At 42.0% G+C, this 12,304-nt stretch overlaps 1 protein-coding gene across 13 annotated transcripts in view; it reads right to left on the bottom strand.

Moving 5' to 3' along the window:
* Positions 1 to 3,742: 3,742 nt before the first annotated feature.
* Positions 3,743 to 12,304, bottom strand: part of PCM1 (pericentriolar material 1) — a 49,125-nt gene continuing 40,563 nt past the window's right edge. For 12 of the 13 annotated variants that reach the window (XM_079989546.1, XM_079989556.1, XM_079989554.1 and 9 more), the window contains 9 exons: positions 11,431 to 11,628; positions 10,106 to 10,165; positions 8,978 to 9,113; positions 7,095 to 7,252; positions 6,397 to 6,472; positions 5,626 to 5,882; positions 4,914 to 5,006; positions 4,665 to 4,788; positions 3,743 to 4,060 (listed from right to left, as the gene is read on the bottom strand). In XM_079989546.1, coding sequence (XP_079845672.1) covers positions 4,035 to 4,060; positions 4,665 to 4,788; positions 4,914 to 5,006; positions 5,626 to 5,882; positions 6,397 to 6,472; positions 7,095 to 7,252; positions 8,978 to 9,113; positions 10,106 to 10,165; positions 11,431 to 11,628 — 1,128 coding nt within the window. In that variant the 3' untranslated portion in view covers positions 3,743 to 4,034. The remainder of the gene's footprint in view (positions 4,061 to 4,664; positions 4,789 to 4,913; positions 5,007 to 5,625; positions 5,883 to 6,396; positions 6,473 to 7,094; positions 7,253 to 8,977; positions 9,114 to 10,105; positions 10,166 to 11,430; positions 11,629 to 12,304) is intronic. The other variant, XM_079989555.1, reaches the window with a different exon arrangement.

Raw genomic sequence — 12,304 nt, 5'->3', positions numbered from 1 at the left:
CTCTTTCTCTTTATTACATTTCCTTGGCAGTAAGAGGTATTGGGGGGGGGCAGGGTGTGGTGGCTGTCTGCAGTGGGGTTTGTTTACATATGGGGGGAGATTGTTAGGTCAGGTCAGCCATATTGATTCATATGCTGTGGGTGGATTCTTGTCTTGTTGGGCTGTGTTATGTGATAAAGGGGAGCCATACTGGGATGAAGACGTCCTATTTGTCGCCATGTCGGTTTATTGGTTAGCTTTTCTAGTAAGGCCGCTTCCTGTAGAATTTGATACCATTGGTCCACGTTTACTCCTGACAGGTCTCTCCAGTGTCTGGCTATGAGGCTTCTGAGAGTACATGGGTTATAAGCTCTGTGAGTAGAGCTATCATGATTTTGGAAGATGTTCAGCAGGGCCAGTTCTGGGGTGACTTCTAATACCTGTTGAGTTATTTCGCTATCTCTTGTAGGACTGCTGTCCAGAAAGGTTGGATTTTAAGGAATTTCCACCACATGTGGAGGTATGTAACTGTGCAGGTACAGCCTCTCCAACATCTTGGTGAGGTTCCTGGGCATATTAGTTCTAGTTTCTGTGGTGTTATGAACCATCTGTGAGTTTCAGAGTGAGTTATTTTCTTTTCACTGATATGGATTTAAAGGGAGGTTTAGACCACATTCTAGTCCATTGGGTAGGTTTAATTTCATAGCCTATGTGGTGCTCCCATTGTTCTTTACGTCAAAGTGGTTTGTGGTATTTTGGAGTGGTATTTTGTGGATACCATCCCTTTGCTGTGTCCCTCAGCTGTCAGGAGGTGGTTTTTGAAGGTGACAAAGGGTCTAGTGGCTGACAAGCTTACATACTTAAGACCAATACCGTAAAAGGTTTTGCTACACCAACTGAGCATCACTTCCTATTTACATTTTTCTAAATCTATCCCCAGCTGGCATCATATTCTTATATGGTAGGCTAATCCCTGGAAAATGTACAATTAATGCTGGATTACTGGTGATATATTATTGTATATTATTATGAGAGTGTACTGGGAACACGCCTACAGGATTAATTAAAGAGACAGTCATCCCCTAAGGCTGGAAGCTCTTTTGGGGACTTTGATCCTCCACATTTCTCACACTTTAAGGTATAAGTCTACTCTTGAAAAATATCCACAGCAGGGGTGGCTGATGTGGCATCTTCAGGGACATATGAGCCCACAGGGACCCCTCCCAATGCTGGAATTAGGCTTGACAGCAGCATTCTGATGTAGTATAATACTGTGGTAGGTGTGTAGCATCCATGAGTCTACTGCTTTTCCTACTAACTAACTAACTAACTAACTAACTAACCAACCAACCTGCCCACACTGTATTGGTTAAGGTGATTGTAGTTCACTATTTAGAAAACAAGGTTTTCCCATACCCCAATGTCAGTGCCTTGATATTTTCTCCCTCTGAAGTGCTACTGCGTTACCAGTGGAAGACGAAGCCAGGGTTAACGTTGCATTGGTGCAGAAAGGCAAACTCTACATTGTTAAGTCTGTTTCCTAAGAGTGGCTAAAACTAAAATGGCACCTTTTTTGTTTGCAAATAGGGCTTCCGTATAGAACAAATGGCGGCTTAAGGTAAACTTCGACCAACAGAACTTTTCCACCAGCTAATATAGCCTTACAATATGAAAGCCGTATGTGCTAGAATTCACGCTTCTTTTAACAGTGCTGAGATTCTTCCCTATATTTAATGTACACATAATACAGTGGAATCTTGGTTCTTGAACCACTCCGTTCCTGAACATTTCAGCTCCCGAACATTGAAAACCTGAAAGTGTTCCAGTTTTTGAACGTTCCTTGGAACCCAAACATCCGACACGGCTTCCCATCTGCAAAAAGCCTAGCTGTCAGCCAATCAGATGCCACACCTCGGAATTCAAACATTTCACCAGTCGAAAGTCCTTCCGGAACAGATTACATTCAACGTCCGAGGTCCCACTGTAGTGAAAAACCTACATATTGGGTTTCAAATAACAGCAGCAACGAACTTGGCTCTATGTGCCCTCCATAACTACTTTTGCCTAGTTGAAAGGTGTCCTTGAACTGTGACAATTCCTCTTGCTTGGATGGAGAGGTATAGAAACGTCTCAACTTTTGTTTGGCTGAAACAGTCACATCTACTGCTCCACTTTGGGCTCCCGGTCTTGCCCATCATGAACATGCAGCCCATGAGGCAACATGGCCCCTGGACTGGAAAAAAGCTGACACCACCACCACCACCAAATCCTCCTGTTTTTCTTATCTGACCACTTGAAAGGCTTCTTCCCACTGTAATTAATTTAATGAATATCTTGCACTGCATAGGCCCTCAGGGCATAGTAGTATTGCTCTTAAGACTTTTGGCTAAGGGTTTCTCCCATCTATCCTTTAATTCCCAAGTGACTCAATATTCTGCTTGAGTAATATCTTATCCACCCAAAATCCTTTAGGATACATGGCAGAAGAGGGGCAAACCCATCTACAACTTGCTTTCCTAAGGAAAACTGGCAGGATCAACAGCAAGCAGCTGGTCTGCATAGGTGGTTCATATAATCTGCATAGTTAAAAATAGGGCTGACCCTAGACTGCATTGTACCTGTAAAATAAGGCTGAGAAACATGCAACCATGCGCTGAACTACAAGTCTTATAATCCTTGATCATCAGCTATGCTGCCTGAAGCTCATTGTAGCTGGAGTCAACATGTAGGTCCATGCTTTACAGTATCAAATCTGATGTTTACAGAATTTTGAAGCTGAATGCCGTCAGGTTCCAGACAGACAAAATGAATAAACTGGGAATTTGCCATCATTAGATGCAGAGATGGTAGAGATTCTGGATGGCTTTTAAAGGGGTTTAGACAAATTCATGGATGATAAGGCTATGCACTATTCTCCAATGAGGTAGGTAGAATGCCTCTGAATAGCGGTTATAGGGAATCATAGGTTGGGAGAGCAGCCTTGCCCACCGTGAGAACAGGACGTTGAACGTTAGAGTCCTGCCTGATCAGACCAAACAGTGTTTTAGGGTTACCATCTTTCAAAAGAGTAAAACCAACCCCAAAGCTGTCAAGCTTTTTCTTTTCTTTTTTAGACGAAACCCACAGTTGTCAATCTTCTTTTTCTTTTTACAAAAAAGAAGGACTTTCGGATGATGGACACACCCATTCCATCCAGATGCGTGGCTGCCCTGATACTGCACCTGTTGAATTCCCACTGCCCTACCTACTGCATTTTAGGGTTGCCATCTTTCAAAAAAGCAAAACCAACCCCAAAGTTGTCGAAAGTCCTTTTTTTGTAAAGAGAAAAAAAGATTGACAGCTTTGGGGTTGGTTTTGTCCTGGACTCTTGACAAGTCCATCGAAAAATCCGGTTTTGTTGAGGCAGGGGGTTCATCACACATCCATCCCCACTCGATCAATCTGATAGGTGAGGGTGTGTGTAATTTTCATCCCCATCATGGATTTGGCATGGACAGAAAAGTTTAAACTGGCACACTGAATTGAATTGGGATCGAAGATTCCTGGCCCCTGCTCTAACTCAAGAGTTATTCCATGACTAGAAGATCATTTCTATATGCAGGATGACACTTCTGCATCCAACCCACTACTTTGGTCCTGTTGAAAAAAGGAAGTTTTACACTTAATAAACTGCAGCAATGAAGTAAAAGAAATGATTCAATACCGCTTATCTCCTTAAATCTTTTAACCTGTCTGTTCACAGAGCGTCATATCCACACCTACGTACAAGTCAAACTTTATTTAAAACTACATTTTAAAATTGCTAAAATCACAATAAAATTTCTTTTAAAAAAGACAAGACAGAAACGAACAGTGCAGCCAGACTGAAAACTCAGTTTTAGCTGTTTAGACTTTATGGGGGGCGGGGGGCGGAGTTAGCATGCCTATTCTAAAAGGCAATGTGTGAAAAACTAATTTACATTTTTTGTACAGATTAGAACACATGAAGTTTAGTAGCAATTTTCTAGATGCGACCGCAGATGAAATAGGCCAAGAAAGAGCCCTGGATGTCATTTTCATGCATTTTGGGCTCCTGTAGTCTCTGTAAAAAGAGAAAACACTGATCATTGTTCAGAAACAATAAAATAATACATTTTAAAGAAATAAATGTTTGGTCAGGGCTTCCCTCAGCACTTTGCAGACTATAGTCAGCACAGATATATGACCAATTCAGTGAGTGTCCCAGATGCACTTTATAATATGCTTCTGCTCACCCTTTCCCATTCATCTGAGAAGACCTCTATTTAACCACATTTTAGCCTGCTGAAATTAGTGGGGCAGCACCTGTAGCATTCTGGACCCCACAATAAAATTGCAGAACAGAAGAAAGGGACAAGAGAGGGTGCTGTCCAACTCTCACCTATACAGGATCAGAGCAAGCTAAATTAGCATAATGGATATAAATATCTCCCCATGCCTCAACTAATAGTCAAAATGTCACAAGTTTGAACATAAAGTGAACTGCCGAATCTTGATCCCTCCTTTTCCAAGCCTACTTGAATCCACTTGAACCTACTACTTGAACTCACATCAAGTTTTATGCAACAGCACTTGAGTGAATTACGACTAGCGAGCTTAAGATAAATAAAAGGAGTTGAGCCATGCAAGGATAGACAAGCATGTGGAAGGAAGCTGAAGATTCTCACCAGGTTCCTTCAGCATTTGAGGATCTCCTACTAATTCTTCACCATGACTTTCTGCACCAGAGAGTATTTCTTCAGTGATACTGTTGGACTGAGCCTCTGCCACCATTTTTTTCATTAACTCTTCCTGGAAACAGATTAACGCGTTAATTTTCAAAAATTACTGTTCATTGCTCACTTCCTGTGAGTGATACATTAAATAAGATCTTTGTTTTGTACACCTCTCAATAAGATGAATTTCAAGCAACGTACCTCTGAGTAGACTGCAAGTTTAAGGGGCAAGTTTTCAACTTTTACAAAGTCATCTTCATCTGATTTCTGACTGACGTTTCCAGAGCCAGTTTCCTGTTGGCAGAATATTTTAAACTGTCTTGTAATTTGGATTTCCATGAAAATTTTAAAACCACACCAATCAAGGTCATAGTTTTTGGTTTTTTAAAGGTGGGAAATCCTGCTCTTTTGAGTGCAGGAACTGGTCTGAGCCACAGCGGTCAACGTTTCCCTTTTTTAACGGGAAATTCCCTTATTCCGAATAGGATTCCTCGCAAGAAAAGGGGAAAGTTGACAGCTATGGTCTGAGCAAAAGGGCTTAGGTGGGCACTATGGAGCCAACCTCTATTTCCCTATGGGAATGGGGGGGGGGAATTATGTGGACCCTCCTTCTTGCCTCCATGTTCTGAGCAGCAAGAACAGATGCTAAAAATAAAATGGCAGGGTGGAAAAGGTTTCAGCTTTTACAATGCTTTTTAGGCAAAACTGCATTCCAAAGCAATTTAGAGCCATGCACAAAAGCATCTGTAAAATCTATTACAGCTTTTAAACTATCCTGTCTTGCCTACTAAGCAACACACCTTTGTGAAGCTCCAAAGACTGAGCACTCTCTGATCCACTTTGTTACACAAGTTAAATAAGCTTATATTGTAAAGAAATGACAAAACGACACCTGATGCCGAGTAATACATACATATTCATTCACTAATACGGGAGACTCTGTATCGGGACTGCCAACCACAGAGCTTTCAGGAGTTCCTGATGAAGATTTGGTTTCCCCATGTAGTGTGTCCAACGCCTGGCTTTCATTGACTGCTAGTGAAGAGTCTGGCTCTTCAGATGTTAATGCAGCACTGGCATTAAGATCTTCAGCACCTCTTGCAGCTGAAGGTTGCTGATCTTCTAATACATTCAGATACTGAGGCACAACAGCAGGTAAATCCTGGTCACCTAAAAAGCAAACACACACAACTTTTTACTGCATCTTCTCTTCTCCCTCCCCTTCCAATTTAGTGATTCAACCCCTCTTGTTGTTTTAAAGGAGCTGAACCTAGCTTAGATCATGTGAACATTACTCAAGTTTCTCCCAAGGCAGGAATGCTACATCTTACAAGCACTGAGACTCCAGACATCTGCCCAGAATATGTAATCGCCTTTGCTGTCTGTTATCCTTTATCTTCACCAGCACAAACTATTCATTAAGTTAGAACTTCTGAACATTAAGTTAGAACTTCTGTTGCAACAGCACTTGAGTGAAATATTATTAGTCAGCTTAAGAAAAAGCATTCCTTTTAATTATTTCACCTGTGAACTTCAGGCTCATCCTATCTTGGCAACGGCGGAATAGATCTTACAACATAGTATAGTTATGAACACGGCCACAGTAGTTTGAAATGTTCTCATTCCCCACATTTCTTTCTTCAAAAATTGCAGATAAATCAGTTTCTCTTAAAAATCATTTTACCGTTATCAGTTCCAGATTTGTCCTCAGTAGGCAACATCTGGCAACCATTTGGACTCTCCGGTTTGGGTTGCAAAACCTGTGAGGAAATGATGTTTAAGCTGATCAAGATGGTAAAAGTGTGAGGGTTTAAATATTTATAAGCACATAAAGCTCCAGGGTTTTCTGCAATGACTTGTGTTGGCAAGTTAAATTATCCAGTCAATAGGAATACCATTTCTTGCACTTTTAAATCTAGAATTTTTTGAAATTAAATTGTTTCCCACTACATCCTGCTGAGTAAACACTGAAATATTTATTCATTAACATCCTCAACACATTCTATTTTGATTTTTTATATACGGCTTTGATTAATTAATAAAGCCACCACCTTCTTCCCCATCTTTAGCTGATTTGGATCTCCAAGTCTCCCACCTTTAGACAAATGTACAAGTTTTGTGAATTTTTATCCAGTTAAGCAGGTTAATAAATCTTTCCATTGTACAATAGACTGTTCAAATGGATTTTAACAACTATGTCATGAGCCAAGTTTTCCAAATGATATTCAGCAAATATAGGTCACTGAGGATATCAGAATGATACCGAAAGTAAGGAAAACTGATCAATCCCAACTTAGCTCTTTATAAAACAAAACACCCTACAAGTTGGTATTTTGAAGAAATACATCATTGAAATTCACTGTGCTTCGTCAATCACAATACCTGCTCTTGTTCATTTTCAGCTGTAGTTTCATTGTTTGCTTGGAGGGAAGTCTGGACATCCACAGGTCCTTCTTCAAATTCATCTATTTCTTCATCTTCGTTTTCATCTTCCCCACTTCCATAATTAGTTAAAGCCTGGGTTTCTGCTTTAGACAAGCCTAAAGTTAAGTGAAATTAAGTTTTGAAACATATAGCAAAATGCAGTATGTGGGCATGCCTAGTGATATTTTGGAGGATTTCTCTTTTGAATAAAAAGCGCTCCATGCGCTCCAAACTTGGGCCGGTGTCTTCAGCGCTGATCATGTGGCAGGCCGGAGGGCGCATGCCCATACGCTATTTCCGGCGCACTTCTGGGTTGGAGGAGCACTGGAAATAGCTTGTGCACATGTGCATGGGCCTCCTCCGACCTGGATGTACACCAGAAATAACGCCTGCGCACAAGCTATTTCCAGTGCTCCTCCAACCCAGAAGTGGGAAGCCGTGCAGCACAGCACCGGTAAGAGTGGGCGGCGGGGGTTGCTGCGGGCCGGATAAACGAGTCCTTCAGGCCTTACCTGGCCTGCGAGCCTTAGTTTGGGGACCCCTGGTCTGGCTAGTTTCAAAATAACTTTAGTGCACAGAACCAGTTCTGGGGTCTTTGGATTCTGGTCATCTTTTCTGCACCTCTTACTGCTAGAGACCACACTGACCTAAACCAACACAAAATCAGTCATGCTGAAGTCTACTGATTTCAATGGACTTAAGCAAGCTTAGCTCTGTGTTGGATTTAGGCTGCTGTTATAATTATAATAGAAAATACTTTTAGATGTGAAAAACTGAGAATGTGAGGCATGTTGTGCACTGTAGATGGGACATTTAACAGCAGTCCAATGCGTGTTTCCTCTGAAATAAATCCTACTATATTCAGTGCGGCTTACTCCTAACGTAAGCATCCACAGGAACCAAGCCAGTCATCCAACTGCCATTGAGGACCACAAAAAAAAGGGAACCCACCTGAGGCTCTTTCTATTTAGTCCAAGCTGCTTTTAAAACTGATGAGCACCTTGCTTTTCTTTCCATAGGGAGATACAGAAGTAAAAGGCTGCTGTGGACATCATTCCTTGTAATCCTTTTATTCTGGCCTACAACAGCCCCTCTTCCTTCTTTTCTCTCTCCCATTCACCTCTGCCTACAGCAACAACAGTGCGTAACTCCTGTTCTGCTCTCTTTCCTGACACACTCCAAAACAGGTCAAGGGAGAGAAATTCTTCTTCAGAGCGATGCATTCTGGGTGACGTGGCCAAGAAGCTGTCTATACTACCACCATGCCACTTCTTTGTCTTGGGGTTGGGAATTTTGCAACTTAATATTTTGGGTTCTGCTGCACTGGAGCAAAAACAGCACAGATGGTCTTCTAGCCACCTCCTGTAAATGCACTGCTGGGAGGAAAAACTCCCCTTCAGCTTTCTTAGAGCAAGGCAAAGCGGTGGCAGTGCAGAGCACTCAGAAGTCTTGCGTCAGCAGGACGCTGCCGCCCATGTGAAGCTGCCTTGGTCTGCAGAAATACCAGACAGCAGGGGACCCTGGGAGGTGGAGATCAAATTTTCCAGAAACACACAGCCTTACCTGCCTCCTGAGGCTACTGTCTCAGTTTGACTCACGAATAGGCCAGTCCAATAAGGAAATTTTTTATCTGAAGACATGTTGCATTGGAAGACATACATCTGGTGATTTTGCCAACCTGGTACTTTTCAAATGTTTGGGACTACAACTCTCATCAGTCCCATGCAGCTCAGATGGGAGTTTTCCCCAAACATTTGGAGGGTGATGGGTTGGTAATGGCTGATATAAAGCTACAACACTGTTGTGTGAAGCTGCTTATCAAAGCAATGAATACTGCTTACTTATGGATACTGGACAATTTTCACTCTCCTCTTCTTCCTGGTCAGAAGCATCTGATCTTGTACTTCTTGGGATTTCCCTGTTGTTGAATATTGCAGGTTCATGAGCTTGCTTAATAGTTTCAGTTTCATCTTTGTCCTAGACATAAAGAAAATGAATCTTACCTGGAATGTCAAAGTTACAGCATTCATATTTAATTTACGGTAGACATAAATGTGTGCACATCTCATATTGTTTACTGGACGGAGTAATGCTACAACAGAATTTTATAAGTCAAAAACACCACTAAGACTAAGGAGAAGAAACCTGGACAAATAGATGTTTTGTGAACTCAAACACCTAAACTGTTTTCTTTTGGAAGAGGTTGTGCAGCAACCTCATGCCCCGTTTGTGAGCTTCCAAGGAGGCACTGTGTAGGCTGTTAATGTTTAGATCCAATTTTCTTTCTGCTCCATGCCATTGAAAAGGAAAATAAACAGAGACACAAATGTAATTTTCTGCTCATTGCGTATTATACACTGAGTGGGCCAATGCCTTAGGGGACACTATCAGTGATAGACAGTAAGTTGGACTGACAGAACTCTGCTAATTCACCACTGCCTCTACATCCCCCAGACTCCACAAATCTGCTACAAACCTTCTGCTACAGCACAAGAGGTGGTGTTGGGGGCAGCAGGGGAGGGAGGAGTAGAAAAAAATTACAGCTACACCCCTTCCACCAGAGTAGACCCTCTGCTGGATCAATCCAATCCAAAGGACACTCCCAACTTTTAAAAGGTAGAGGGAGATATTTAATTTCCCTCTGCAGTCCCCAGTGGCATGCTTCCATAGTGTTTCCCAACCTTCTTGAGCAGATTTTTGGAGGGGAGCACCACAGGGAAAAGGGAATTAGCGAAAAGTCAAACATCCCCTTTCCACCAGCTGGAATACCCTTTGAGTGGAATTCTGCTCACGGAAAGTTAGGAGCATAATTTTTGCTGAATAATTCCTCCAACGATCTTGCTTCTCACTATTTGAGTGAAATGAAGGTGGCTAGAAAAATGATTTTTCAACAAATGATTAATATTTTATTTAGAAGGAGATTTGGAGGCAGGCCTTTCCCTTCCCAATTGTTTTAAAGAACGTCTTACTTTGTCTTCATCTATATCTTCATTGGATGAACAAGCTCTTCCTTCCAGTGCTCTTTTTGCCTAGACAGCAAAGAATGGAAAGTTTATTATTTTCTGTTCAAAATCAAACAAAACAAGCAACCAGCTAGTCAAGAAAGAGATTAAATTAAGTCTAAGGAAACCAGTTTGGTTACTAGCAGTGAAAGTGGCTGTTGCTTCTTTGTCCCAGTATACTTCGATGTAGGGCTTCCTGAACTTAGGTCTCCAATTGTTTTTGGACTACAATTCCCATAATCCCTGACCAATGGTCCTGCTAGCTAGGGATTATGGAAGTTGTAGTTCAACAACAGCTGGAGATCCAAGTTTGGGAAACTCTGCTTGATGCATCCGACCAGCTTTTGCACTTGGAATGAATTAACCTAATCTGCAAAGGCTATTCCAAATAAAAGATTACAACATACAGCAGATAGGTCTTCTCCTATGCAGTCTACCAAGAAAGCCTTTCTCTTTCTTACGCCCCACTTTTGGGCTTGATTTAACTTCTGAGCCAAGGACAAGGATTCACTGAACTCACAGATCCAGGATTTTCAGGAGGTTCTAAATAAAGTGTTATGATTGTTCCTATTTGGGTTTTAGCAATGCTGTGACATTGCAAACAATTAAAATTGTGCAGCTCTATCAAAGTGGATAATTTAAATATGGGTTTTTAATCAGAATGGAAGAGAATCGAAGTTTTTTATGGGTTTGTACTTGCACTAAGTAAATATAATCCTAGTTACGCTGACAATTCTTTTAACTTCTAATGTGAGGTTCAATTCACATTTTGATGTGAATAATTTGCAGGGCTTTTGGTAGCTAGGCCTTCAAACAATAAGCTCAGTCACCCTGCTTGGCACCAGACACTTCCCAGCTCCAAGGAGAGACAATGTTCCTTTGTGTTATGCCCAACACAAGTAGTCTTCTAAATCATAACCAAGTTTGAAGATAAAGGGATCGAACAAGAAATGTTCTTCCCCAATATCCATAAGCAGCAAGTTTCCAGAGTACTTTCGACAGTTAAAAGATATGGTGAGTGACAGTCTAATTTAAAGGCTGAGTTACTACTCAACTGTACATAAACTCCTAAGGAAAACTCAGTCATATTTGTACTGATACAAAAAGGCATGGCGTACAATAAACTTTTCAACAATTTAAACATCACCTCTAAGTAGCTATAGGTACAATTCAAACAAATTCTACTGCGGTAGGAAGCAGCACAGCTGACCCTATTTAGAAATTAAAAAAGAAATCTTATATTGCACCGTTTCCTGGGGGGAAATCACTCAAATTTAAAATATGATAAAAACCTCTTTAGCATAGGACTGCATCATTCCATCTGCTTCCATTTTGCTTTTGCCTCTTTGCTTTACTGTCAGGCTGTTGTTGTCCAAGTCTTGCATGAGCTTAAAGAAGGCTAATTCATTGAACAAGACTTCAGAAATCTCCACAAGAAGATCCTCCCCACAATCCTTCAATTTTTTACCAGCAAATTTTGCCAGTGAATCCTGCCAAAAAAGAAAACATTTTAGTACGTTTACAGGTCACTCATCACCCCCCTAAAAAAACAACCAGGGAGGCATATACAGGGTTATTCAACTTTAACCTCACAACCACTATTTGTGGTTCGAGGACCCGACCCCGCGAAGTGAAATGAAGACACAGGGACACGTGATATAAGGTTAATGGGCTAGAAAAGGCCACAACTTTATTGATTACAGCAATGAAAAGGTATTGGCTTAGGCACTGGATCGAAACAAGTGTGTTTATTCACCAGTAGGTGGAGCCTGTTGATGCTGATCCAACTATAGGCTCACCTCCTGCTGTCACCGAGGGTCGTGCCATGGCCTCCCGCCAAGCAGGCATCGGACAGAATACACGACCGCCAGATTCCTTTAACGGAATACACCTAAACATTGAAGGCATAGGCAATGGCCACACCTAGCACTTCGACACAACACATTATTCCAATGCCTACGGGACGACGATGAGGAATGAGGCCAGGGAGAGGCTAGTGCTGCAGCAAAAGGCTGCTGAACACGCCCCCTCCGTGGCACCTGGTTGGATGGCCACAGGAGGGGGGGCGTGAGCACCAGCCAGGTGAGCTGGAGGCAGGGGGCAAATGCCCCCCTGCTGGGCGGTGATCGGGCTCCCGCCCACAACCACTCCCCTCTCTTTCAGGGA

The sequence above is a fragment of the Podarcis cretensis genome, assembly GCF_951804945.1.
Source record: "Podarcis cretensis genome assembly, chromosome: 9".
NCBI classification, from domain to species: domain Eukaryota; kingdom Metazoa; phylum Chordata; class Lepidosauria; order Squamata; family Lacertidae; genus Podarcis; species Podarcis cretensis.
The sequence above is the reverse complement of the archived record's forward strand: the minus strand, read 5'-3'. Positions and strand labels throughout refer to the sequence as shown.